Genomic DNA, 27,222 nt, shown 5'->3' on the forward strand with positions numbered 1-27,222 from the left:
CGGCCGCGTGTCCCGGCACAGGCCGCGGCTGCGGCTGTGGCTGCGCGGGGGTGCCGGGCCCGTGTCACCAGCTGTGCGTTTTCCCCACAGAGGAGCTGAAGGAGTACTTCTCCCAGTTCGGGTCCGTGCAGAGGTGCCAGCTGCCGTTTGTGAGTACCCGCTCATCGTGTCTTCTCAGTAAAACGGGGACGAGGCGCCGGGTTACGGCAGGGTTGGCCGCACTGCCGGGGCCCAGCCCGTGCGCCTGCTCACCCGCTCCGCCGCGGCTGCTTTCTGGAAGCCTCGTGCTCGAGTCACATTGCCGGTGCTCTCCACCCATAGACCCTTCTCTGCTTCTTGTCTGCAAGCTGTAGGCCTCATTGAAGCTTGGTGGTTTCCATCCGCATCTCTCAGGCCTTGTTCGTATTTCCATTTTTCAATAACGGCTCAAAACCTGCTCTGAGCTTCTCTAGTATCGTGTTATTTTTTTTTCTTCTGAAGAAGGATAAAGTGTTTATGTGCTGGGTCTCACTCACTTAGAAAGTCTTTTACTGCTGTCCATGCTGAGTGCAGGGCTAACGAAAAACCAGCAGCCTCTTGAGCATACTTCCAAGCTGCCAGCTGTTCATGCCTCAGCCCTAAAGGTTATTTATCTGGAGCATGTAGGTCAGGGTAATAGTATCTAGTGCAGTTTTTTAGAGATGAACAGTTGAAAAAAGTGTTCCTTTCCCTCTCTGTTGCGGGTAAGTTGCAGATCATTGCTGGAGGAGTAGAGAGGTTCTCCTGCCTGCTCTTGTTTCTCCAAGTGAAGTAATGTTCTGTTAAGCTCAGCGTGTTGTGAACTTGTTAGTGAGCGGATGTGAGCACTATCAGGTGAGGACTAGTTTGGAAATGAGAAAGTCTGGAAGAGTCTGGTTATTTCTGAACACTGAGGCGTAGGCATCCACCTGCCAGGCTCTCTTCTCAGTGCCAGGGCAGAATGCATCACACCCCTGCCAAGGCTGGCAGCTTCCTCTGAACCTGCCTCCGGCACTGATGGAAGTGGAAAGCCAAACCGATGCACGTGTGTATTTTCATTCAGTGGTTGCTTTAGGAGTGTTCACTAATGCCAGAGGTACAAAAACCTGTCAACAGCATAAGACCCCTTAATGAAGGCATCCCAGGGATCCTGAAAGCAAGCAGCGTGACTACAGCAGCTTAGGGGGGAAAAAAACTTCCTGTGTGTTTGAAAGTGCTGCCAGTCATGCTGCACAATCCAAGTGGCAGAGTGTTTGTGAGCTCTGATGGGGATCAGAGCTGGGATAAAAGGCACTTCATTGACAATTGCTTTTTTCCAACTGGCAAATCATTCTTAAAAATATCTTTTTTTCCCTTTTCAGTGCAGTCAGTTCTTTTCATCTCGAATTGCAGCCTGCTTTCATAGTGTCTTAAGCAGCTGCTTACTCAGTGCTTTTCGAGTACTGTCAGGCTTATTTTCAAATCAGGCAGCCATTTAAATGTCAGTTCTGTTGTGACTAGCTTAATAATAGATAACTATTGCAGCTTGAAACAAGAACCTGTGCATTATTCTAGTCTTCAACTATAACTTAAAGTCTTAAGTTTTTAAATGATTGCTGGGGAAGGGGATGGGGAGCAACCTTGGCAAAGCCCCTGCACGCTGCTAGGGAGAGGAAACATCTTAAAGGGTGGAAAAGGCTTCTGAACCAGCAAGTGTGCAGATTGCTCTGGTAACTTCTGACTCTTTCAGTGTCTGGAGTAAGGTTTTAACTGTATATGTCAATATCTTCTACAGTAACAGCATTTTATTTCTTTAACTAGAACAAAGACACCGGCTTTCACAAACGGTACTGCTGGATTAAATTCTCCAGTCCAGAAGACGCTCAGAATGTGTTTCAGAAGGACTCCCACATACTTGAAGGTGCCAAGGTAATGTGCTAACTCCTTCTATGAGGAAAGGGAAAAAATTGAGCTCTTTAATTCTGTCTTTGGTTAGACACAGTAACATCAGAATATTGCCATACTTGTGCAAGTGTGATTACGCATTTTGCCACTTGGTGTGCTTTTAATGATTTTTAAATCATCAACATTTTTGTTTATTCCTCCTTCTCAATTTGACTAAGGAGGGTCTGTGATCATATAGATGCTAGAGAGACCACAAACCTGTGATCAAAACCTCCTTCTATGCTAAGATAAAGGAGTAGGAATGCAGTAAAAGTAGCAGCTATTTTAGTTCAGGGTTCTGCAGGTGGATGTTGGGTGGCAGGAGGAAGATGACAACACAAAGCCAGGCTTTGAAAAAATCTCTATGTTTACTTCTGCCATTATTTTACAGAGGAAGAATCAGTTGCCTGCTTCCTTGTGTTCAAGATAACTTTTAAGTCTTTAGTGTAGTTTTTTTAACGTGCTATCTTTAACATTTTAGATGTTGGTAAAGTAAGAAATAGGACATTTGGGCAGCCTCAGTGCAGTAGGGGATGGCATCAAGACACAGCATATGCTGTCAGTTAAAAACCTTTGGCCTAGTGTCCATACAAAAGTGTCATTAACTAGTCAGACCAGACAACTGTATCATCCAGCTTCCCTGCACATGACAGAGCAGAGAAATGGCCATCCCACCACTTCCCAAACATTCAGTATGCAGTGCTGTTGGTGTAGAGATAAAAGGACAGGGAGTTAATGAGTGCCCAAAAGCCCTTAATGAATTAATGGGTCTCATGTCAAATAATTAGAAACTTGCATCTAGTGTGTTCACCAAATAAGGCTAATTACTAAGGGGATTTTTGTGTAGTCTTACGTGTGTTTCAGCTGACCTGAGCTACTCGGAGCCAGTAGTACAGTGAAACCTTGAGCAACAAGCAGGCTGCTCCAACAGACACGAACCATTCATGGCTGGGAACCGTACAATCACAGAATAGTAGGAGTTGAAAGGGACCTTTAGAGATCATTCCCCAGAAGGCTGTGCTGCCATTCAGCGGGATCTCGACCGGCTTGAGCGTTGGGCAGAGAGGAACCTCATGAGGTTCAACAAGGACAAGTGCAGAGTCCTGCATCTGAGAAGGAACAACCCCATGCACCAGGACAGGCTGGGGGTCCTGATTGATAATAAGCTAAATATGAGCCAGCAATGTGCCCTCGTGGCCAAGAAGGCCAATGACATCCTGGGATGCATCAAGAAGAGTGTGACCAGCAGGTTGAGGGAGGTTCTTCTCCCCTCTACTCTGCCCTGGTGAGGCCTTATCTGGAGTCTTGTGTCCAGTTCTGGGCTTCTCAGCTCAAGAAGGACAGGGAAGTGCTGGAGAGAGTCCAGCGCAGGGTCACCAAGATGATCAAGGGTATAGAACATCTTTCATATGAAGAAAGGCTGCGGGAACTGGGGCTGTTTAGTCTGGAGAAGAGGAGACTGAGGGGTGATCTTATTAACATTTATAAATATCTAAATGGTGAGTGTCAGGAGGTTGGGACATCCCTCTTTTCTATAGTAGAGAATAACAGGACAAGGGGTAATGGGATGAAGCTGGAACACAAAAAGTTCCACTTAAACATTTAAGAAAAAACTCTTGCCCTGTTCAGGTGAGGGAGCCCTGGCACAGACTGCCCAGGGGGGTTGTGGAGGAGTCTCCTTCCTTGGAGGTCTTCAAGACCCGCCTGGACACGTTCCTATGCGACCTGATCTCAGTGGACCTGCTTCTGCAGAGGGGTTGGACTAGATGATCATAGAATCATAGAATGGTAGGGGCTGGAAGGGACCTTTAGAGATCATCTAATTCAACCCCCATGCAGAAGCAGGTCCACTGAGATCAGGTCGCATAGGAACGTGTCCAGGCGGGTCTTGAAGACCTCCAAGGAAGGAGACTCCTCCACAACCCCCCTGGGCAGTCTGTGCCAGGGCTCCCTCACCTGAACAGGGAAAATAAATAAGAGTTCTTCTGACAAGTAGTTTCTTGTTTTGACACTCCAGATGCTGGGAGATAAGAGTAAAATGAATTGTCAAGAGACTTTAGAGGAGCAGAGGGTTGATTGTGATGAAGTATTTTGCCTGACACAGTTCATACTGCTGAAGTCTTCACGAGTTATGGTTACTTCAGTACCTCTTTCTTAGAGCTAACCTATGAGTTACCAAAAAATGATGGTACAAAAATGGAAGCAGGAACGAAGGAGTGGTTTGCTGGCTTCAGTTTTAAACTGTGACAAGCCAGGCAATAGGCTGATGTCTCATAAATTAGTCTAAAAATAATCAAGTTGTTATCTGTATGCAGTTATCAAAACAAGTACTAGGAATAGCACAATGAGTGTTCAGTATCAATTTCTTGGAAATTATTTTGCTGCTTTTTATTCTTGAAGCTGTAAGACAGTCAGTCACTTAACTGCCTGCGCTTGAAGGACTATACTCTCAGAAGCAGTGCAAGAGTTAAGAGCCTTTGTTATGCTGAAATAAAGAACCAGAAGGCAGGCAAATAGGTAGAACCCTTCATTTTTGAAGAAATCTCTAGAAGCAATTTACACAAGCACTCCTCCCACGTGTTCCAGGCTAGGTTTAGACAGTTACCTTCTATTAGTTCCACTTGAAAGCACAAGCTTAATTTTCAGATGCATTTTGCTGATATGACTAGAAATTGCTGTGCAAATTATATTCCACTTTCCCATCAGGAGTGAAGCATTTGTGCTTATGGCTCATGAAACTCAATCGGTTATAAAGCCCCTCTTCTGCATCCCATATGAATGTTCAGTAGATCAGAAATGAAAAATACCAAGCCTTCTTAACTAATTTGGATAATTTCTGTTGTTTTAGCTCTCTCTTAAACAACACCACCCGAGAAGACGCAGTCAAAGAAGGAAGCAAAGTGAGTGATGGGAGGAGGCTTTATTTGACTACATGGAAATAAACTAAAATAAAGATTACTGACAAACTATGAATGAGTATTTGTTTTAAAACAGAAACCAGCTGTTTCCTCCCTCCTTATTCAAATAAGCTGTATAGCCACACTAGAGGAACACAGAATCAAACTCCCTGGCATTCATTACAGCATAAACCAGTAATTATATACAGCAGGAAAGCTTTCAACAGATGAAGCAAAAACTTTAGCTACCTCTGAAAACTAAAGCTGTAGGGAGGGGCTACATTCTTACCCTGAGATGCTGAGCAACAGGAAATCAGCCAAGTCAGAGCACTCGCTAAAGATTAATTGCCTTGTGAAATGTTTCAAAGTGGTCTCCATTCCTGTTCTTCAGGGGTAGCTGTCTTATGTAGAATTAGTGTGTGTGTATATATCTTCACACAAGAGGAGCTGTGAACTGCTGTATTACAATGTCATCTCCCTCTATGCCTCGCATATTAAAAATGCCTTCTGCATAAAGTCCAAGCTTGTAGTCCATTTCTCTACCTCTCAAGGAGCTGAGGCATTTAGTCCTTCCTCCTCTTTTTGCTCTCATGCTCATGTTCTTTAGGGCGGCTGCTGTCTGAGGGCCGTTTAGAACCACCGTGTTGCTTAGCTTCTTCCAGAAACTTGTCCAAACCAAATGGATCCTCCTCAAATTGGACTGGTCCATCTCTGCCCCGCCCTCTGCTATTACGATCAGAGTTAGAAAACTCTTTGTCAGGAACAAACCTGGAGGAAAAGAGGCAATACTTAGCTGACTGGAACTTCAGAGTACCAATGAAGAATATTTCCTAACTTTTTTTACCTGTTTTACCTAATTTTCTTACCTGTTGGTCTTTATTCGAGCCTCGAGGTCATCGCCGTACATGTCCTTATCCAGATTTTTACTTGGCCTGTAGATGCTTTGGGCCATATCCTTGCCGCTTCTCCAAGGCTGGTCATAAACATTATAAATCTCGTCCTCTCCCCCAGCAAAGCCACTGTCCATACCCTGTGAAGAAGATGGAACAGCAGTGTAACACAAATGAGTCTGCAAAACTTCAGCTAACTTATTTTAACATCGAGGTAAAGCTGATGGCATCACACAAATACACAAAGGTAGTACTGGGTGATTTACTATTGATTCCAAAGGTGTTCAAGCACTTCATTAGGAAGTGAGTGATTTTGGCTCTGGGATTGAAGCCCAGAGACTGACAAGAGCACTACAAGCTTTGGTGGGGGCCACTTCTACTCTTCCAGAAAGCAACAGGAAGGATTACAGGCCATTCACATTTCAGAACAATGGATTGTTTCGGTCTGCCCTGCCAGTACAGCTGTCTGTAATAGCCAAGCAGAACCATATAAAAAAGCACATTCAGAATTTCTGGAAAACATGCTTTAAGCTGACTGATCCAAATCACACAGAAGCTTACGTAAACTCTGAAAGGAGAAGTGCCTGCTTGCTCACTTTTGATTCACCAGCTTTCCCCCTTCTGCCTGCAAGTCTTTCATTAGAGACGTGAAAAAGAATGATTGACAAACTGTGGATCTATTCAGGGACTTTCTGAAGCCTCATCTACTTTTTTATCTCTGAATATTACAAAGTTTATGGAAAATGCATGTTGCTGTTAACTATTTGTATCTTCAGAGGCATTTCTAACATAAGCAATAATGGAATAGAAGGTATTTATGTGCTTCTCTCTCAGAGCAGATTCCCCTTACTCAGTCAGTACATTTGTACAAAAGAAAATGAGGTCACTGCAGCCTGAAGGCAAAATATCTGCCTTTCCCCCACTCCCCGGTGAGAAAACCACAACAAAACCACTTTAATCCAGTCATATATTCAGAATATTCTGGTTTTGTTACATCAGCTATTGATAAAGGAGAGCATCAGTTTCCAAGCCAGTTAGAGGCTTCTTTCAGAGGGTATCCACACCAACCATAAGAACAGGGTCCCTTTAGTAGTCTAGCCATACCCAGGAAGGATGAGTGTGCTCTACAGAGCTACACATCTGTGAAAAGGTTTTTTTACCTTGCTCTGGTTGAACAGCCTCTGGTCATACTGGATTTCATTGGATGGCCGGGGGTTGGGTACCCCTAGGGCAATAACTTCACTGATATCTCTGTTCTCATTTCTCTGCAGCTTTGACCTGAATTAAAATAAGTTTTATTAGGTCTGTGAACCACACTTGTCGACATGCTCAATTGCAACCTGATCCTGTACTAGCTGCTAACAGTTTGCCTTGGGAACCAGGTTTTGACTGTTGCCCTTCCTTACCAGGTAACATTTAAAATTTGTCTCCCGGCAAAGAAGACATTTGGGAAAGTTATGTTCAGCTGGGCATGACATTTAAATTTGCTTTCCACTATCTGCAATTTACATCAAGCTGACTAGGTCTAAAATGTCATATTTGTGTTTTGCCAGAACCACTGTAATTATATTCTGGGGAGGCTGAGCATTCCAATTTTAAGATAGAGATTTTAAGCCTCCAGAAACCGTTTGTGCTCAGAGATCCCACCATCTTGGTCAAACAAAATACTTCAGCCTGCAAGTAAATCTAAACTTACTTCAAATAAGCAGCTTCACAAAACAAAGCCACTAATGATGCTTTCATCTCACCAAAGTTCTGGAATCCAGGCTTCAGCCTTTGCTGTCAATTAAATCCGAATATACTGAAGTTTTGCTAAAGAATAGCCCACCCTAAGCCCAACAACTCCCTCTGCTCTCTTCACCTGGGCAATTCTGAATTTTAGAAAAGTACTGCAGTATGCTAACATAATAGCTATCTCCACAAAGTACAATTCAGGCACTAGCATCCTGCAAGGGGAAACCCATTGTAATAGTTTCCCACATGGGGAAGTTGGTGGCAGGAGAGAAATCCAGCATCTTTCTTTGGTGACTCACCTTTTGTCAGGGGCTGCCCTAGAAAGATTTCTGTCATGCTGTCTCTCTTTGCGCCTGTCGTGTCTGATTTCATCTCTTTCTCTAGCTTCGCCATCCTCTAAACAAATGCAAGATTGTTCATTATAGATAAATATTTGAAGTCTGAATCAACTATGCCACAGACACTGACACAGTGACTCATTTCAGTATTCTTTACTAAAGAGACGTGACCCTTAGCGCTACTTAAAATGTTACCCTTTAACCAAACCAGACACATGGAAAACTACAGCTTTCTAACGCCCCAAGCAACTAACTGTCCTTCACGAGACAGTTAAAGCAAACATATCCTACAACTACCTTTTCTCAGCTTTCAAAAGACTGGAGGACTTGTCCATCTAGAAATTAATACCTCAAAACACCTACTGATCATCATATCATACTTTTATCTCTTCGGTGTAAAAATATTGTTCAAATACACAGGTACCTAAGGGCTTTGCAGAATATTGTGACTCATTCAGGTTGGAAGGGAGTCTGTAGTTCAACCTCCTGCTGGAAGCAGGATCAATGCTGAATTCAAACCAGGCTGCTGAGGGCCTTTGCTCACTCAGGTGGGAAAAACCTCCATGGACAGAGACTGCCATCCTCCTTGTGCAACTCATTCCACTCCTGCTTGTCCTCATGGTGAAAATTTTTCTCATATCAAGTCACTGTAACCTCCTGCTTCAACTTTTGACCACTGTCTCATTCTTCCACTGTGCAGCTTAGTGTAAAGCTCTGATGATCTTGTAGGTAACACAGGTGCCCTGCAAAGCCATATCTCCTGGCAGGACAAGTTTCATTCTTCAGCAGACACTATAGACCCCTGACCATTTTGATGGCCCTCCACTAAGCTCACTCCCAATGTCTGTCTTCTACCTGGGGCCCATAACTGTACAGAGTGCTCCACATGCAGTGTAACAGATAACCACTAAAAGGAACTGATCACTTCCCTTGACCTACTGGTTACCCCTGGGGGTGCAGCTTAGTATGCCTTGGGCCTTCTTGCTGCCAGGGCACACTGCTGGCTTATGGTGAGCATATTGTCCACTAGGACTCCCAGATCCTTTCCAACAGAGCAGGTCTCCAGCCATCCAGACCCCAGCCTCTTGAGAAGAAGTTAGTCCATCCTAGCTGTAGGATTTGGCATTATATGACCATATCCTCTACCTTTTGTAGAGATCGTAACTGCTCTTTAAGTTCAACATCTTGGTCTCTGAAGTGTCATTTCAATCGCAGTAAGACATTCCAGTGGTTATGATTTTGTTAGGTTAGTGGTGTTTGGGCCTAGTGGCCAACAGAACTACAGTTCTGAAAGACCAGTTGTCACAGTGCAAAAGACAGAATATTGCATTTATCATCTCTGAAAACCTAAAGATGGTTTAGTTCTTGTAAATAAATTTGGTCTTCATCTGGAACAAGTCTTTTCTGAAGAAAAATAAAGTTCAGAACAGTCCATGAAAGTCATTACTTGCACTGATCCATGAACAACTCAGAAATTCTCAGCAACGTCCTAAACCTGTATACACTGACATACGCTGTGAGGTTCAAATGTAGATCCCATCAAACCAGAGAATTAACCAAATTCACTGGCTGATCACGTAAAGACACAAAGAACAGATGTCATGCTTGGAAATTACAGCTGATGTTCAGGTATTGCGAGTTCTCAGGTTATGTCTCCAAACCTACATTTCAGAGTGTGCTAAAAAACTCCATAGCATTTTAGTAACAAAGAAATGTACCTTTTTCAACATGGGTTTTGATCCCTGCTCTCCTCTCCCTGGCTTTCTGAGCCATTTCTCGGAGCTTTTCCTCATGTTTCTCCTTTTCTTTCTGAGCCATCTTCCTCTCCACCTGGGCACGCATCTCTACTGCCTCACGAGCCTGCATGCATAAGACAGTTAAAAAGATGGTAAGCTAGCACCTGGAATGCAAGCAGATCTTCTGTCATGGAGTTATCGAATAAACAGTTATCGAATAAATCAAGCCACAAAGAGGAGGTTCAAAACCAGGCAGCCACAACAGTTAGAGCTGAGAAGCAAGACTCATGACCTTCAATAATTTAACCCACACTGAGTCACCGGTTAAAAGATACTGGGGATTAGACCTTATGTCTTGTGTTAGCCAAGAAGCAGGACAAATAAAAAAGCTATTCACAGTTGATTTTCACAAGAAAACAAACATACAAAGAATGTAAGCCCATGTGGAACAAAACACTGTAAACAACCACCTGACCTTTCTGTCAGCAATATAGAGAGCCTCAGCAAGCTTGGCAAAGTTCTCATTAATATGAACAGTCTGCAATCCTCTGCCATCTGCAGCCAGACGCTTGTCCAATGGAATGGTGTAACCCTACAGTGGAAACAAGAGAGGCAGTTAATCACATAAACCAACACTATTTGTAATAACAAACATTATTACATGTATTGTGTAAGAAAACAAGAACACACAAAACTCACAGGCCCACCACATTACACCTCAATGAGCCTCCAATAGCTGTACTTCAAATTTGTTTCAGGTAATACCAAGCTTTGGTCCAATTCCACATTCCCTCCAAATACCAATCAACATTTCCCTTCAAAGTTACATCTTAGTAGAAATTAGTTTTTGATCAATAAGGTCTGCTCTTTGCTTTGTGTTAAGAGCTACAGATAACAGTTTGCTCAGCCTCTAAAATGTTCTTATAATTTGTGCTTAATTTTCCCCTAAACTATTTTCATGCCTGTTAAGAAGTTAACGGATTCAAAATGAAAAAGTGCAAGGCTGCTAGCAGAAGTAAGAGACACTAAATGCTAATTTTGATTAAAAAAGCTGAAATCGAAAATTATTTATAGATGATATTTTAAGATTCTTTAGTGAACTCTCCAGAATTTTTGCTTTAGTTTTAGCATCTGTAACCTAAAATTTGATCTACTAATTAGTGTCAATGCCAGTTATACAGCTGTGTTGGGGCACAAAAAAACCCCATCCAAACACGCAGCTTTTCCTTCCTCCATCTGAAGAGTCTGCCTCATGACAACAGCTTACTAAGTTTGAGAACCATTACACCACTCACTGCAGCAAATTATAAATTCTCCATTTTCTCTGAACACAAAAATCAAAGGGACGGGACATATCTACTCAAACAAGAAATAAACGTAGCTAAGCTAACCAAGCATGAAAAATTTATTACAGAAAGAATGCAACATGGAGAACTTTCTAGAAATTTAGACTGCAGTATTAAAAAAGATGCATGCTTGGTTCTCTGTAAATTACCCTTCCACTTTTCAGTTTAGATAGCTTTGTTTGCAAGCTCCAGAGATTTTGGATTCAGACTCCACATACTGCACTGCTATGGGAACTTTAACTAACACCTTTTTTTCCTCTCTATATGCACAATCTCTGCCATGAAGTAAGAAATTCTCTCAGTTTTATACTCCTATCAATTTGACAACCTTTATGTGCCAAAGAAAGAAAAACAGACTTGTACACTCATGTGCTCTCCATGCTGGGAGCAGCTAGTTGACCTGACTAGAGAGGCTTAAAAATCAGTATTATTCAAGCTTAAATCACTCACAGAAGTCTCTCAGCAGGGTGCAATATTAGAAAGATCAATTTATGACAAGTTAATTACCTTTGCATTTTTCCAGTTTGAAATGCATGGAGGAATTTTCCACTCTTGTTGCTCTTTCACGGTCATCTAAGAGAAGAAGCAAAGTGATCTTTAGATTTATAGCAAAAGGAAATACTGTTTTCTTTCTCAAAGGCAGCTACGAAACTATTGGAGTAAATTAGATTACATTAATTCAAGACATTTCTAGAAAAAACCCAACTCTTCTTAGCAGCAACAAGATGTTTATTTCTGCGCTGAACATTTGCCAACATAAAGTTAAGTCATGACAGCTTTTCAATCATCCTCTTCAACTTTTGTCACATAGGCTAGAACTCACAGCCAGCCTGTAAATATCTGCACATTTAATTGTAGTTCCAGTTGTAGGAAACTGACGAACTGCCATTACGCTCATCTCTCAGAAGGAGCTAATCCTTAGCAGCAAAAGTTAATGTTATTGAGGATTAGCTTAATAGTGTTGTCTAAAAGCAGTGTCAATGTACCAAGGCTAAAGCCTCAATCAACTCATCCATGCCATGAACAAATCCACCAATGGAGCTCGGCAGAAAACATGGGACATCTACTCAACCTTTGACAAGGTACATAGGAAGAAAGCTACTTTCAGAGCTGCACAAGCAAAAAAATCCAAACCCCCAAAAGGCTGTATTGGCCACTAAGTTTATCACTTAACTTTATCATCAAAAGAACAATAAGGAGAAGGTGCACAGAAATGAAAGAGATCAAAGTAGAATTTGTGAGCCAATCTAGAATTCAAAACAGAACAGTTATGACATTCCATACCTTTCTACTAGGAGAGTGCATTACAGGTGCTGGAGGAGAAGGTGGTCCACGTGGAATCTTCTTGTTAATTCTGAACAATTAAGAAAACAATTACAATTGGTACCTTGTATGAAAATACACTTCATAATCTTCTATTTGCCATGAATAAGTTGTAAATAGTTACTTGAATCTCGGAGGCTCCATAGGGTCCTTCTGCATTTCCACCATCCGAATAACCCTCTGTTTTGCTCCGGAGTTGAAGGCAACACCTTGCTGAGACGGTGTGTACCTGAATAAAACAATCAAAGTGCTCAGTTCTCTGCATACAGCTATTTTAACTGCCCACCTCCATCTTCTTACTCGGTTGACTGCTCTACTTGCATTTTCCTTTTATCCACACCAGTTTAAGACCAGTTTATCCCCTTTGAATGCCAGAAGGAGGTAACTGCACACAGGATAATGGATTGGAGAGAATCAATTACACCACAGAATGTACCTTCCCAGGCCTACGTTCTTCTATTTCAATCTAGATTCTCAAGTACAAGAAACAAACTAGTAGAGTACACAGAGCATGTCACAAGATGCGAATCTGTGGTGACTGCTTACTGGTTATTAAGAACCTCTTCATGTATTTTTTTTCCAGAATTCACCTCAGGCCCAGTCTAACCCTACCACGGAATTTTTCATCAGAAAACCATAATAAATGAGTGTCTGCCTCCTAGAAATTCCAATTGTTTCCAATTGCTCTCTTTATATGCGGAAAGAACTGTTACATGCCTTGTCTTGGTTTGAAACTTGCAGTAAAGACTCCATTTTCAGGGCAGCATCATTAATAATGCTCTCTGATAAGCCTTCGTTGCTAAAACAGTAACATTCAACTCATGCCACAACTTGACTTGTGAAGACATATTTCAATACACATCAAACTACTTTATCAGTAATGGTTTTATTCCAAATACGTAACCCAGTTTCATATTACTTCCAGAACAACAAAATTCAAGAAGAATTTCTGTTCTAAGAAATTCAGTTAATATCTCAATTTTAATCCATTATATATATAACTTCTCACACCCACACCAGCACTACATACCGAATGTACTGTGCAGGAGCTAGTTTGTCAGCTGCTCGAACTGGCATGGCTGCTGCAACTTTTTGGGAGACTGACTTCTCCAAAGCTGCTCTTGTCTTCTCTGTTATCTGAAGACAAAAATAACACAGTATGAAACCCATCACATATACAAGACACACAGTATGCCATGGATAACATCAGTGCATATTATACCTCTCTAATTGCCTCCTCATCTGGTCTTTGCAGTTCAGGATCATCCACGTTCATGACCTCTTTTGGCACAAGGTCTGTGTATTTGCTGTAAATAACCTGGAAGACGTTATATTTTATTAGTATTGGCAAATAGGAATAAATGTATCTCTATCAAAGGAAATGTTTCAGGCCTAGATTATACTTTAGATACTAATTTAAAACTTGTATACAACCCTAAATACATTACAATTACATATTCTTCAACAATTCCCATTGAACAAGAATATATTCTGGACTCCATTTTACTGAGAGAATAATAAAGGAGCAATCTGATTAAATAAAGGTATGTAAATCACTCTCAGAGCTGGGGTTAGACACCCGTTTCCTGCTTCCCTTTCCTACTCTTTTCCTTTTTCAGGGTCTCAAAGACAGACAAAAAAATTCCCACATCTGTACTTGTTTTGAAGGACTACTTAAGAATTTGAGTCGACTCTTTTTCAGCATCTAATTTTCTTTTCATTGTGTTTGCTATTTTATTGAAAAACTAAACACCTGAGAAACCTGTATATAGGTACCTCAGTCTTCACACAACATGCATCTCTCAGTAGCTTTAAGCCCCAATTTTAAATGCAGGTAATGTGGGTGCAGAGAAAAAAAAAATACTTTCTTGCATTAATGCTTCACATTTGTTCAACAAAATAACATCATAAAGTCTTAGTTCAAAGGGTTAAAAGTCACTGCAACTATTATTTAAAATTCATTATAAAGTGCATGTCCAACTATGAGATTGACCTTTAGCCTCAACATTAATCTGTCACACAAAGGCCATTTGCTGCTTCTCAGGCTTCACTCCTAAAATTTCTGTAGTGCTCATACACGACCAATTTTCATCTACAGAATTTAAAAGTAAGCATCAGTCTGTGTTTCATATATTTGCATTGTTTCTGAAAAGCAGAATCTCCTCATAGGCAGAAATTAAATGCTCGGGTTTTGGTATAGGACATCATTCCCTGTGTGGCTGGGGCAGCCCTAACAGGCAGCAACTAGAAACCTTCATGTGACTGCTGTCCAAAAGACAACACTCTTACCTAACTGCTTGTGTAAGACACTACAGCTCACAGTAGGATTTAGACATTGATCACATTCAGAGTTTAAGAAGACACCTGATAGATGCAAAGGTCTCGACAGAAATTTCTGAAAATCTGTAACACATAAATCCCTCCCCTTAATATATTTAATGCTATGTATCCAGAGCAGCCCTGTACAGTGCCCATCAATCCTGTGTGTAAATCAAGAAGCTGCCATCAAACACTGCAGAATGAATTCCTTCTTTGTCAAAGAGTGGATTCTCCATGTGAAGCAGATAACACTTAGAAGTCGTTACAATCACCCAGTTGTATGGCTGGCACATACATCAAAAATAAAATTGGCCATTAGCTCTTAAACCAAACTCTACCACAAGGGCAAAGAGATTATGAGTATAGAACACTTTTGATTATCTTAGTTTTATTTGTGTTCCATCGCTGTGACAGAAGCTCCTTCAACAATAGAACTACTCTCTCATAAATGTTTTGACTGAATTAATGATCTTGAAGAAAAAAAATGTAGATAAGATTCACGGTTCCTTTTTTTCCTTTAACATCTAAGCCACATCTTTGGCCCACCTAATAGTTCCATTTCTTGATTTCACTCTCTTCTATCTTAATAAAAACACAGGAAGCAATTGTATATCCTTATTTTCCTAGTAAGAGGACAGAGCATTAGTCTCACCAAAATATAAATTATTGATGCATTATTTTAGCCTGGCTTTTAGTCATGTGAGTAGAGAAAGCTGGAAGAAGCAGCACAGGAGCTAATTACAGAGCTAATGCTGAAAATCTTTAATCTGAACAACCAGATGGAATTCCATCCTCAGATCTGTAAGGTCATGCATCCAGGTTCATCAACATTAGCCAGCATTTGATATCTAGCATACTTTCTGCCAGCCTCAACAGGAGGCTTGTCAGACTACTTCATTTATGTCAGCATTTTTCAAGGAAAATTCTCTGGAGCAACTACTTGTTAAATGTGTAAGGGAACAGATGCAAGAGAGACAAACCACTGCAACAGCAGAAACTGCTGACAAGCCATCTAGATATAGGGTCTGGGTGATGGAACTGCTGCCTCTACAAGAAGGCAGAACACTAAATTCAGCTTCAAAAAATCCATAAGCTGTAGCAAAAGCAAAATTTGCTTCTTAACTCAGACCAAACAAGTAGCTCACAAGATAGGATCAGAGACTCTATCTCATTTCTGTCAGGTTGCTAAATATCCGTTTCTTTTAGCTCTAAGTATTAAGATCGAAGAAATATTTTAATTACAACTGCAGCTCTCAGGATAACGAACCTCTGCATGTGATCCTATGGACACTGCACTATTAGAAGTTCTCTCTTACAGAAAATACTCCACATTATACAACTCAACACAAAAGATTTGCTCCCTGTGACATCTCTGACAGTACCTTCTATCTCATGAAAAAAAAATAATTCAAGCAATAGTAGTTCTGCCACTTCCAGTGAAATTGTTTCAAATAACTAATTTTCCCCTCTATTTTACCCACCTTGAACCAGAATATTTAGTCTCAGCATTTACATCCAGAAGGCAGAGCTTAGGGTTAGAAAAATCTAATTCCATTTCTATAGAGCCCAAATTTGGAAAAGCAACACATCTCTTCCATCCTGGTAAGTACGGCTACAAAATGAGAATATTACTGCTTTGTTATAGGTGCCATACAGAAAGTTAACAAATGCTGGTAAAGATCTTCATGAATCAAGTCTGACAAATGTTTATAGCTTAAATTTAGCTTTACCTGTTCTAAGTATTTTCCAAATTAGGCACAGTGAAAGGTCAGTTATTTTTGCCTAAAGCCTGCTATACTCTCTAAATCTTTTTCAAATATATTTAGATCTTAATTTGAACAGTCTATTGTGTGTAAGTTAAATCTGATCCTAGGTAGGTAAAGGTGTATTTGGCAAGTTATAAAAGTTATAAAAATGAGGGCTCAACTACACTTCTTTCGTTTTTTGCTTCCCATTTGCCCTGTGGCTTCCCCAAAATTACAATGACTATTACTTCTCGTTGACTTCTCAACAAGGTTTCCCCCCTTCTCCATTTGCATTAAGACATAGGACATACTACATACTCATAAGCTTTTAAAAGCATCCTAAATTAAAACAAGAGAAATCAAATTATTTGAAAACAATTATTCAATTAACTAAAAGACCCTTTGTAGTTAACTCCTTTTTAGATTTTCTTTGGGTTATCCTATTCTTCACAGGAGATGTTGGCTATAACAAGCAGACGGTCAGACACTTGGTCATACCTCAGCAGCTTTCCAGCCCCTAACATCCGCTTATGAGAATTAAGGTTTTAATGTAGGTGACTTTGTTACATTTAAAAAGGCAGATGTAAATACTCTTCAGAGTGGACTGAGGAGACCCAAGTACCTGGGCTCTTCATTACTAGTTATGATTTCAAGACAATGTGTCACCTGTTTTTAGAAAGACTACTGTACACACGGAATTGAAATTGGTTTCCGTTAAACTTGATGAGATTCTTGCCATCACTGAACTTAGCACAAAAATGTTGGAATATAACCACTGGCAATAATGCCTGCTGCAATTTTCACAAAAAGAGAAAAAGCACACAGTAGTACTGAAAGCAGTCAGAAACATCAAATGTTAAATTACTAAGAGGTGTACTATTCCAAAAGCTGAGTGGTATTTTCTTTCACCACCCCTACGCAACAAACCAAGACAGCCGGCAAAAGGCCTTAGTTCAGTTTGTCTTCACTGGCAAGCTCACTAAGAAAAGCTGCTAAGCTATCAAGTGAGTTTTGTGTAGAGACTCTCACCATTTTTGCCTTACTTTTGGATTATGTAACAAAGAATATCACACAGTGATCCCAACCCAAATGCTCATGTCTGTCTGACATGACCTCAGTTCCTAAACCTTAAGAAAACAAGACATGATCCTTCTGCCTAATGCCAGTCCAACGAGTGTAAGTCTATGCAATGTGTACATACAACTTCTCCAGGATTCCAGTCTACATTATTTGCAGAAACATTACCTTGTCCTTCGATTGGCCTTGTCGAACAATTGCATCATATTTTATTTTTCCTTCTGCATCCACCTGAATAGCCAAAGCATTGGACATTTTCTTCTTTCGGCCCATATCCAATGGATATTGAGCCACGTGAATTTCTGGGAAAGCACCCCCATCTCCAAAGTCCTACACAAAAGAAAATGGAATGAATGACCGAAAGACAAAAGCGTGGTATAACATTTGCATTGGTGGGAAACGCAATGAAAGAGTGGATTGATGTTAACAAAATTAAACACTGACAGAATGCTCTAGTAACTTTATTATTTTAGCTGGTAAGAGAGGCATGGACTGTAGAATCTGTTAAAAGACACTAAATTGCAAAGACATCTTGCACTGATTATTCCCTGCACATATCACTGCCTAGAAAATGCAGGCACTACTCTGACACAGAAAATTTAAGTACTTAATTTACATGTGAATTATTAATTAGAACTTCAAGAATTTACTTGCTGCAACAAAGCAATTGTTGAAGTATTACAATTACAAAAGTACCGATTTTTTGGTGAAAATTTCTGATTATTTGCTGCTTTTCACATCATAATGGAGAAATTAGCTTTCCATTCCTTGGAACGCTTTGCAATGTTACAAGTGTCAAGCTATCCTGTTTCCCTACTTTGACCTGTGAATACACTGAAAACTGGGCCAGCACTTAACAGCCCAGTACTCCTAAAGTTTACTTCTCCTCTTGTCCACTGTCCTGCTACAAAAGCACTTAATGAACAGCCAGCCAAAAGACCTCTTAAAGCAGATTATCCTGGCTCAGTAACCCCAAAGATGCACAGAGAATTGGCACTACTCATAGAACAACTTCAGGCTGCACTTTCAAATGCAATTCTTCAGAGAAAGTATTTGCTTGAAGCAGCACATGCATATTCCCCTCTGTCTGTTGCAATGGCATTACTTATGTGGAGTCCGATAAGGAACCAGGATCAAAGAACAGGTGTCTTGGATAGATTGATCTCCCTCCATGCACATTGCGTGACCAAACAGTTAAGACCACTGCAACAGAGAGTGTGGACGGAGGCTGCAATGACCCAGCAGAACAATTCCTTCAACGAACGTGCTTGTGCCATGCGTACAACTTCAGTTTTTTAGTTTTCCACTGGATATCCCACACATCCATCAGTTACAAAACAAATGTTGAAGTATTAGCCAGAACAAAAGTCAGTCATTCCTCCTATATTTTGGCAGAACTCTTGATCTATTAAGAACAGGTTTGGGTTTTTCCAACAATGGTATTCCAGGATCAATGGACAATGGTCATGCTTTGGAAACTTTCACCACCTTCAAAAATTTGCATTTGTTTAGGAGGCAGAAAGAAGTCCTTAACAGTCTTTTTGACATGTGCATCATTTCGTGGCCCAGTGATGCTGTCAACTCTTTGAAAACCTTTGCCAACTGATGTCTTATGAAGTTCTTTTACTAACATTTAGAAAGAATAAGCACCAAAATATTCACTTTAGTAATCCACAGCATAGGGAAGGAACCCTACACTGGGTATAACGAAGGTATAATTCTTAACCTCGTGTACTTTATTAAGTGCTGAACCCACACAGAAATGTTTTTGAGAACCACTGCAAGTACTATTTGAAGTCACTTTAGCACTTACGGATCACCATAGTACCATGTTAGATCCATCTGTACAGAAATGGGACTCAAACATAAAAAAGGGTAAGGCTGTTACTAGTTCATGAAACTGTAACATTTGGGAACAATGCAGGGTCATACAGGATACACTGTATCAAAACCCAAGAGCCTGCCTTGTCCCAAGAGCACTGGCTTGTGACTGAGCAGGTGTTGGATGTTAATGTTAAGCAACTAAATCCACAAGGTTTTGTGGATCAGTAAGAAACTGTACTAGAACAGTCATGTAATTAGAGCTACACATCTGTACTTTCCCCTTCTATCATTTCACATTTCCAGTTGAAATGACATTGAACTGGCAAGGATTACAACTAAATTCAAGCAACACTGTCCTTTGTGCCAGTAGTATGTTTAAAAACCACTGAGTCTGACGAATTTCTAAGTTTCTTCCAATTCTAACCATTTTCTCCCCCAACAGTAGTTGCCTTTTGTTACGCAATGGGCAGAGTACAGAGCTTTCTCTTCTCTCATATACACATGTTCATTATTCCAGCTGTAATAAGGAACATGTATTTAATAACTAATGACAAAGGAACCATATAGATGTTTTTCTCAGAGAATCCCTACATTCACAGATTGTAAACTGAAAGGACCACAGACCTATGTGTTGGGCTTGTGTGGAGCCGTTTCTGGTAATGCGGAAGGGGTGGCTCCTCTGAGAAGTTGCTCCAAATATCCTGTCTCAAAGTCAGCTCCACTTCTGGGACTGAACCAAGCAAGTACCTCCATAACCACTTTTTTTAAGAAGCCAAAAGAGGATGGCATGCTGGTGGTAAAAGGAGTTGGATGATTCAAAAGTGACCATGCAGACCACAAGATCTGTGAGGCAATCACACAAAATCACAGAATGGTAGTAATTGGATGGGACCTGTAGTCCGACCCCCTGCAGAAGTAGGTCCACCTAGGTCAGGTCACACAGGAACGTTTCCAGGTGGGTTTTTAAAACCTTCAGAGAAGGAGACTCCACATCCTTCCTGGGCAGCCTGTGCCAGGGCTCCCTCACCCTCACAAGAAAAGAGTTTTTCCTCATGAAAAAGAGAGGAAGAGGTGTGCCAGAGCAGAGATGCTCTCCCTGACTGGGCTTAAACCACAACAACATATTTCCATATTACAACACAACAATCTCTGAACAGAAGATTCCATATAATATCTCATTTACCATTAGATGTTGTAAGCAAGCTGGTAAACTAGAACAACTTCCCCCAACCCAGGAATATATTGAGCCATCTGGATGGCAAAACTGCAGGTAGTAGAGCTTTGCACAATTCTAAGCTACACTCAAGATGCTCAGAGCTTATTTCTGCTCCAGAAAACATATTTTATGTCACCATTAGCAGATACAGTATTACAGTGTGAACTTAAACATTTACCTCTAGCACCCGTGGTATCCATCCTTTCCGGTAACCGTATGGGGGAGGTTCCCTTCGTGACGACACTAGAGCAGCCTGTCTAGATCTTTGAGCTCTTGCTCTTTCTTCCAATTCCAGCTGGTCTTGAGACAGCTGAGTTGGAGCTGGTAAAAAACTGCACATGCATAGACAGTCAATAAAAAATAGAAATATAGAAAAAGTTAATTCTGATCATTTCACTCAGAGATACTGAAAACTATGCTTGAGCCTAATACTAAGTTAAAATACTTTCTCTACAATCGCTCTATATAGATTGCATAGAAAAGGAAAATATGCCCCAGTCCCAACAAGTCCCCCTTCCGTTCTCTCATGGCAATCACCTATAAGTAAATCTATCAACAACCTTCCCCCGATGCCAAATATAACCCGGCCAAAGGCAAGAAGTCGAACCTCCCTTTCTTGACTTCCTGTTTTTCATCTCGTCTAGACTACGGAGCCCTTTTAAATGTTTATTAAGGGAGGTCCACCTCCGAGAAAGTCGGCATTACAGGGCAGCCCCTGAAGGTGCGCTCCCGAGCCCCAGGAGACGCGCAGGAGCTTGCAACAAAGACCTCTCGCCGGCGCTCACGGTAAGGAAGTCTGGGCAAAACCCCCACGGATCTGATCACCTCCAGCTGAAGCGTTGGAGCTCCCCGCAGAAAAAAGACGACTGAGAAGGAGGCCTGAACCAAACACCCCCTCCCGCCAGGGCAAAGCAAAACAGGGCAAGGCAAAACAGGGCAAGGCAAAACAGGGCAAGGCAGTGCAGGTGCCGCAGCCCGGCCTAACAGAGCCCTCACCCGCCCCCCCTCCGGCCGTGGCCCGGCCTCCTCCTCGGCCGGCGAGCCCACTGCCCAAGAGAGGCCGCGGCCCTACAGCGCGTTCCCCAGCGCGGGCCCTCTCGTCGGCCAGAGCCTCGCACAGTGGCTGGGAAGCCGCGGGCAGGCCGGGGCGAGCATTCAGCGGAATCAGATCGAACAAGGCCCGCCGGAGCCTCACCTGGTGAGCGCCATCTTGTCGCGTCCGCCGTCCGCTCGGGCGCCGGGCCGCGGGGAAGGGGGCGGGCCCGGCCGCCGCGCACGCGCCGCCCCGCGCCGCTGGGAGTTGTGGTTTCCGTGGCGTCAGCGCCCGTGGCCGCGGAGCCTTGTGGGGGTGCGGCTTTGCCGCCCCGGCAGCGCCGAGGGCCGGGGGGCGGAGGACCCTCGCTCCGCCGGGCCCAGCGGCCCGTGCGTGCGGATTGGCCTCCGGGCCGCTGGCATCAGGGCCGCTGCCCGTGACCCCGGTCCCGGCCCTGCCGCGTCACAGGCGGCGTGCAAACGGTGACCTCGCCGGCGTGTCAGTCCCGCCCGGACACTTGCCTGGATACCGAGGCGTTGTTGGCCTCGGCAGACATGGGCAGAGGAGGCCGGACCAGTGGAAACGGCATGATCCCAGCAAGGCCGCACCAGAAACGCCGGAGCCATACAGGTTCCTTGGGCACCATTGTTCAGCAAGTGTTCAGCAAGTTGAGTAACTTTGCGGTTCATGCAGCTGAAGGTGTCCAAATAAAAAGCAGAAAATACAGAGCAGATAGATGGGAATAAACTTTACTGTTCTGATATCTGCTACTTAGATATTGAACTGACGTGAGAGAAAAGAGGAGAGATTGAAAGCAGTGTAAAAATACGTAGATTTAAACTGATAGAGCCCAGAGGGTGGTGATCAATAGCACAGAATCAAGTTGGAGGCCTGTGGCCAGTGGAGTTCCACAGGGATGGGTTCTGGGGTTCTTGTTCAATATCTTCATCAATGACCTGGATGAGGGGACAGAGTGTACTCTCAGCAAGTTCCCTGATGACACCAAACTGGGAGGACTGGCTGATTCCCCAGAGGCTGTGATGTAGAGCTTTATAATAACATGTGCTAATAAATCTTATCCTAACTTATCGTAATTGTATAAAGCTTATTTCTCAGACAGGACAAAATTCACACAAGCTGTAAAAGGTCACGCTTATCTCCCACACAATACCTCCGGGGTCTTCCAACTTCCTTGAGGGCAGAAACCGGTGCTGCGAGGGGCCAAGAGATATCTGAAGATCAAGGGTGAGAAAGCCTCAGGACTTACCAGCCTTTATCTCCCAAGGCCCCAAAGACCATCACCAGCCATCACCGGGAGACATCACGCAAATGAAAGGAAGAAAAGACCTAATTTACATGTGAAAATCGGGACAGATTGTATAAAGCTCTACATCAGCTGTGCTGCCATTCAGTGGGATCTTGACCGGCTTGAGAGTTGGGCAGAGAGGAACCTCATGAGGTTCAACAAGGGCAAGGGCAGAGTCCTGCATCTGGGAAGGAACAACCCCATGCACCAGGACAGGCTGGGGATTGACCTGCTGGAGAGCAGCTCTGCAGAGAGAGACCTGGGAGTCTGGTTGATAAACTGAACATGTCAGCAATGTGCCCTCATGTCCAGGAAGGCCAATGGCATCCTGGGATGCATCAAGAAGAGTGTGGCCAGCAGGTCAAGGGAGGTTCTTCTCCCCTTCTATTCTGCCCTGGTGAGGCCTCATCTGGAGTCCTGTGTCCAGTTCTGGGCTCCTCAGCTCAAGAGGGACAGAGAACTTCTGGAGAGAGTCCAGCACAGGGCCACCAAGATGATCAGGGGACTGTAACATCTTTCATATGAGGAAAGGCTGCAGGAACTGGGGCTGTTTAGTCTGGAGAAGAGGAGACTGAGGGAGAATCTCATTAATATTGACAAATATCTAAATGGTGGATGTCAGGAGGTTGGGGCATCTTTTTTCGATGGTGTCTAGCTATTTCACTGTTCAGGTGAGGGAGCCCTGGCACAGGCTGCCCTGAGGGGTTGTGGAGTCTCCTTCCTTGGAGGTCTTCAAGACCCGCCTGGACATGTTCCTATGCGACCTGGTTTAAGTGGACTTCTGCAGTGGGGTTGGACTAGATGATCTCTAAATGTCTCTTCCAACCCTACTATTCTATGATTTTATGAGTCTATGATTCTAAAATAAAACCTTCTGTATTAAATGAGACTTGTACTGTATGTTGAATGGACATTCATCTCATAGAATCATAGAATCATTTTGGTTGGAAAAGACCTTGAAGATCAAGACAAACCACTAACCTCACACTGCCAAGCCCATCACTGAACTAAACTAAACCATATCCCTCAGCACCTCATCTATGCATCTTTTCAATATCTTCAGGGATGGTGACTCCACCACCTCAAGGCAAGAGATGTGCTCTTTAGAGTACAGTTGACATGTGGAATCAGGAAAAATGCTTCTGAAGGAGTTATAATAGATGGGAACTGGGTGGAGGTTTACATGAGTAGGCTGCTATTGGTGTTAAGTGTAAGTATATGGTAACATATTTAAATATTAATTAGTAACTGCTATCGTTATGTTAACATCTGGTGAATCAAAGGGAGAATGTGCTAGGTAAGGTTCATCTAGAAGAGAAACAGAAGCTGGCCAGGGAAGAACAGGGTGGAATGATTAAGAAATTTTTTAAAAATCATACTGTAAGAGGCAGGAAGACCATGGCAGATGAAATATGTTGTCTGTCTTGCACTCTTCTAATCATTCTGTCTGTCTTTTAATCTGCAGGGCAGACTATACCTGAAGACTAAATTCATCTGCCACAATTTCTAGGGGCAAAGAGATTTGGAGGAAGGTAAGGACAATCTTCTTTCAGTCTTCTGAAGCTCTTGCCATCTCCAGTGACTTGGCTTTGCGCTGTGGTGACAGCAGCTTTGTCATCACCTCTGTGAATGACAAATACTTCTCCTTGTCTCTGAGACAGCTGGCCTCTTATGAGCACTTCAGACAAAGCTAAAGATACAAGACTTTGACATATATCATTTATCAATAATTTTTCTGAGCAATACTCATCTGTCATCTCTTCTACCTATTTCTGTCAGTCATTTAGCAACAGAATTGCTGTTGTCACATTTGTCACTATTGCCTCCTGGTTCATGAGCCTTCTCTCACCGTTGGAAGTTACCAAGGTCTCTGTCTCCAGCTGCTACACTTGTCTCAGCTGAAAAATTATCTTTTCTCCCTCCTCATTTTGACATTTCTACTTCTTCCTTTGCTGCTATGCAGTATTTAATGCTATATGGTAAATACAAACTTTGTGGGCTATTTCACAACACAGTTTGTGTGACAGTCACAATACCAAATTGTAGCTTAGAAGGTAAAATTGTCGGTGAGCTATCTGCTATAGGTCCTGCACTAGGGAGATGCCCCTTTGTTTTAATCTGTCCCATGGCTTGTTCTGGGAACTGTGCAGTCACGTGCTGTTTGCAGACAGTGAGCTGTTTGTGCTTGTAGGTGTTTATACCTGTCAGGCTATAAGCAACAGCAGTTCTTTTTAATACTTTATTTTCTTCCCTTTGAACCTCTTTCTGGGGTTTAACTTTGATGTCTGAGTTGGCTAATTTTGAGTTTGTGAATATGTAAGGCTCCTAGCACTGGACAGAGTGGACCATATGTTAGGAAGAGACTGTACAAGCTTATTCAATACCATATGGCTCTGTAAATATATCACAGTCTTTCTTTTATGCATATGCTGCTAATCCAGCTGTGAATAACTTCTTGTCCCTGCTCTGTGTTACCTATCACAAATTAAACCTAGAAAATGCTTATGTATGTGGTTTAACTGGTAAAAAATGTCTACTGGGATTTTTAAAAAAATGGTTTTTGAGAATAAATAAATGCAGTTATGAAACAAGTCAATTTTGTTAAATAGTCAGACGAATGTCACCCAGTATATTGTGAATATACAACCAATGGAGATTAAAGCTGAACACCATCTATGACTTCAGACTGAGAAAAGTATCTCTGGGGACAGCTTTCAGCTGAATTTGACCTGTGGGAGAGCATAGCCACCAGTAAATTGACAAATGCCACTCTCAGCTCATGTAAACAGACATGCATAACAGCTGAGACATGTTATTACTCTAAGCTACAGCTCAGTCAGGTTTTGTGACTGAGGGCATCACAAACTCTTATCCATCCCAAGCTGTCCTGAGGCATCCCACACCACAGTGGTCACTTAAAAACTCAGTTTTCAACTCAAAATCTGAGTGAAGTTTGAAAAGTTTTATTCTTTTTAAACATTTACAAAATGAACTATTCAAGCTTTGGTGTAAAGCAATTTTTGTTGGCCTAGTCTGAATGTGAATACGTTTTTGAAAGTGGGAAAATTCTTAAAGCCAGATTGTGTTTAATTTCTGATTTTTTTTTTTTTTTTGCCACAGAGAACAGTGTTTTGGTTTGGGTTGTTTTTTTTTTTTTAACCCCAATCTTCTAGAGAAAACAATTTATTTTTTATGTTAGGTTTGCCACCAGACCAAAGAAATAAATTATTCACATAGTTATTCTTGAATCTGATCTGATACACCTCCCATTGCTTCTGTTTACTGCTTCTCATGGTGTTTTGATGAAAGAATTAGCACTGTGTATCACCTGAAGATGTATGCTACCTGGGTAGAGAACTGGCTGTCATTTCAAAAAGCAAAGGAATTGTCAGCAGTGGATCAACATTGTGTAGGGGTATTTCTGAGGAAGTTACAGAGGAACGGACACTTGGACTTTTACTGGTCAGCATTTTCATCACTTTGCAATCAATACAAAATTGCTATTCATAAAATGTGTAGGTTGTAAAATGAACAGCACAATATTCAGTAATACTGAGAAGAGAGTTATATAGGGTAAGTTACAATACTTGGTAAGTAGAATCCATTTAAACGAGATGTGTTTTAATATCACGTTGTGCAAACTACTGTATCTGCAAGAAATGAGGGGTTAAGTACAGACTGTCCTGTGAAACAGTGATGCTGGAAAGGATCCATGAGGGTTATGAGAGAGAAGCAGCTTAGTGTGAATTTCTTGTGCTGTGAAGTAACAAATAGCCTTGTGTAGCCCATGGATGTAGAGGTAGGGACAGGGTGAACTCTAGAGAGACTCTGTGTTGCTCTGGTGCTCAAGTTTCTGGAGCAATGCTGGAAGATAGAAGAAGGTTAGAAGACTACAAAGATAACACAAGACTAGTATTAAATGGAAGTGTAGGGGAAAGTAACAAACTTGTTTTGTTGTTGTTTTAAGGGATAAATATTATATTGCTAGATTAGAATGAGGTGAACTCATATGTCCTTATTGTCAATCACATTGCAAGGAGAAATTATCTGAGTGAGGAAATTGAAACATTTAGTATGTTTTGCCCATTACAAAAAGATTGAGAAGAGATTTGACCATCCTGTACAAGTTAGGAATTCAAGATCTGAAGGTACTCTTTAATCTCATAGAGGAAGGCTAAACAAGAGCCAATCACTGAAAGTGGAAATTAGGAAAGTTCAAATGAGAAATTAGGCAGAAATATTTTAACAATGAGAGTGATTAGCTTTTGGAATACTGTGAGAGGTGCTCATTTTTCAACCCCTTGTTATCTTCAAAACAATAGTGAAGTCTCTTGGCAAGAGACGATTTCATTATTAGAAGATCTCCTTCAAGCAAGCCTGAGCAACCAGAGCCCATACAAGGATAGCCAGGTGAAATTTTATGTCCCACAAGATACACAGCATCAGACAAGAAAAGTTCATATTCTCTTCTGAAATGATCATCTCTGTACATCTTCATGTATCTCATAGTTCTAGACT

General features: G+C 41.9%; 2 protein-coding genes across 2 annotated transcripts in view; one reads left to right on the forward strand and one right to left on the reverse strand.

Annotated features, from left to right (window-relative positions):
* Nucleotides 1-4,889, forward strand: part of SLIRP (SRA stem-loop interacting RNA binding protein) — a 5,103-nt gene extending 214 nt beyond the window's left edge. The window contains exons 2-4 of the mRNA XM_061997526.1: nucleotides 91-149; nucleotides 1,798-1,905; nucleotides 4,769-4,889. Coding sequence (XP_061853510.1) covers nucleotides 91-149; nucleotides 1,798-1,905; nucleotides 4,769-4,828 — 227 coding nt within the window. The 3' untranslated portion in view covers nucleotides 4,829-4,889. The remainder of the gene's footprint in view (nucleotides 1-90; nucleotides 150-1,797; nucleotides 1,906-4,768) is intronic.
* Nucleotides 4,826-21,626, reverse strand: SNW1 (SNW domain containing 1). The gene is made up of 14 exons (XM_061997521.1): nucleotides 21,561-21,626; nucleotides 20,544-20,697; nucleotides 17,494-17,655; nucleotides 13,407-13,502; nucleotides 13,215-13,321; nucleotides 12,309-12,413; nucleotides 12,146-12,215; nucleotides 11,369-11,434; nucleotides 9,991-10,107; nucleotides 9,498-9,639; nucleotides 7,741-7,837; nucleotides 6,868-6,985; nucleotides 5,684-5,847; nucleotides 4,826-5,585 (listed from the first exon to the last, which is right to left on the reverse strand). Exons 1-14 carry the CDS (start codon nucleotides 21,572-21,574, stop codon nucleotides 5,381-5,383), a joined length of 1,617 nt encoding a protein of 538 aa, XP_061853505.1. The 5' UTR covers nucleotides 21,575-21,626; the 3' UTR covers nucleotides 4,826-5,380.
* Between the last annotated feature and the right edge of the window lie 5,596 nt (nucleotides 21,627-27,222).

Source organism: Colius striatus, chromosome 6 (genome assembly GCF_028858725.1).
Source record: "Colius striatus isolate bColStr4 chromosome 6, bColStr4.1.hap1, whole genome shotgun sequence".
In the NCBI taxonomy this organism is placed as follows: Eukaryota; Metazoa; Chordata; class Aves; order Coliiformes; family Coliidae; genus Colius; species Colius striatus.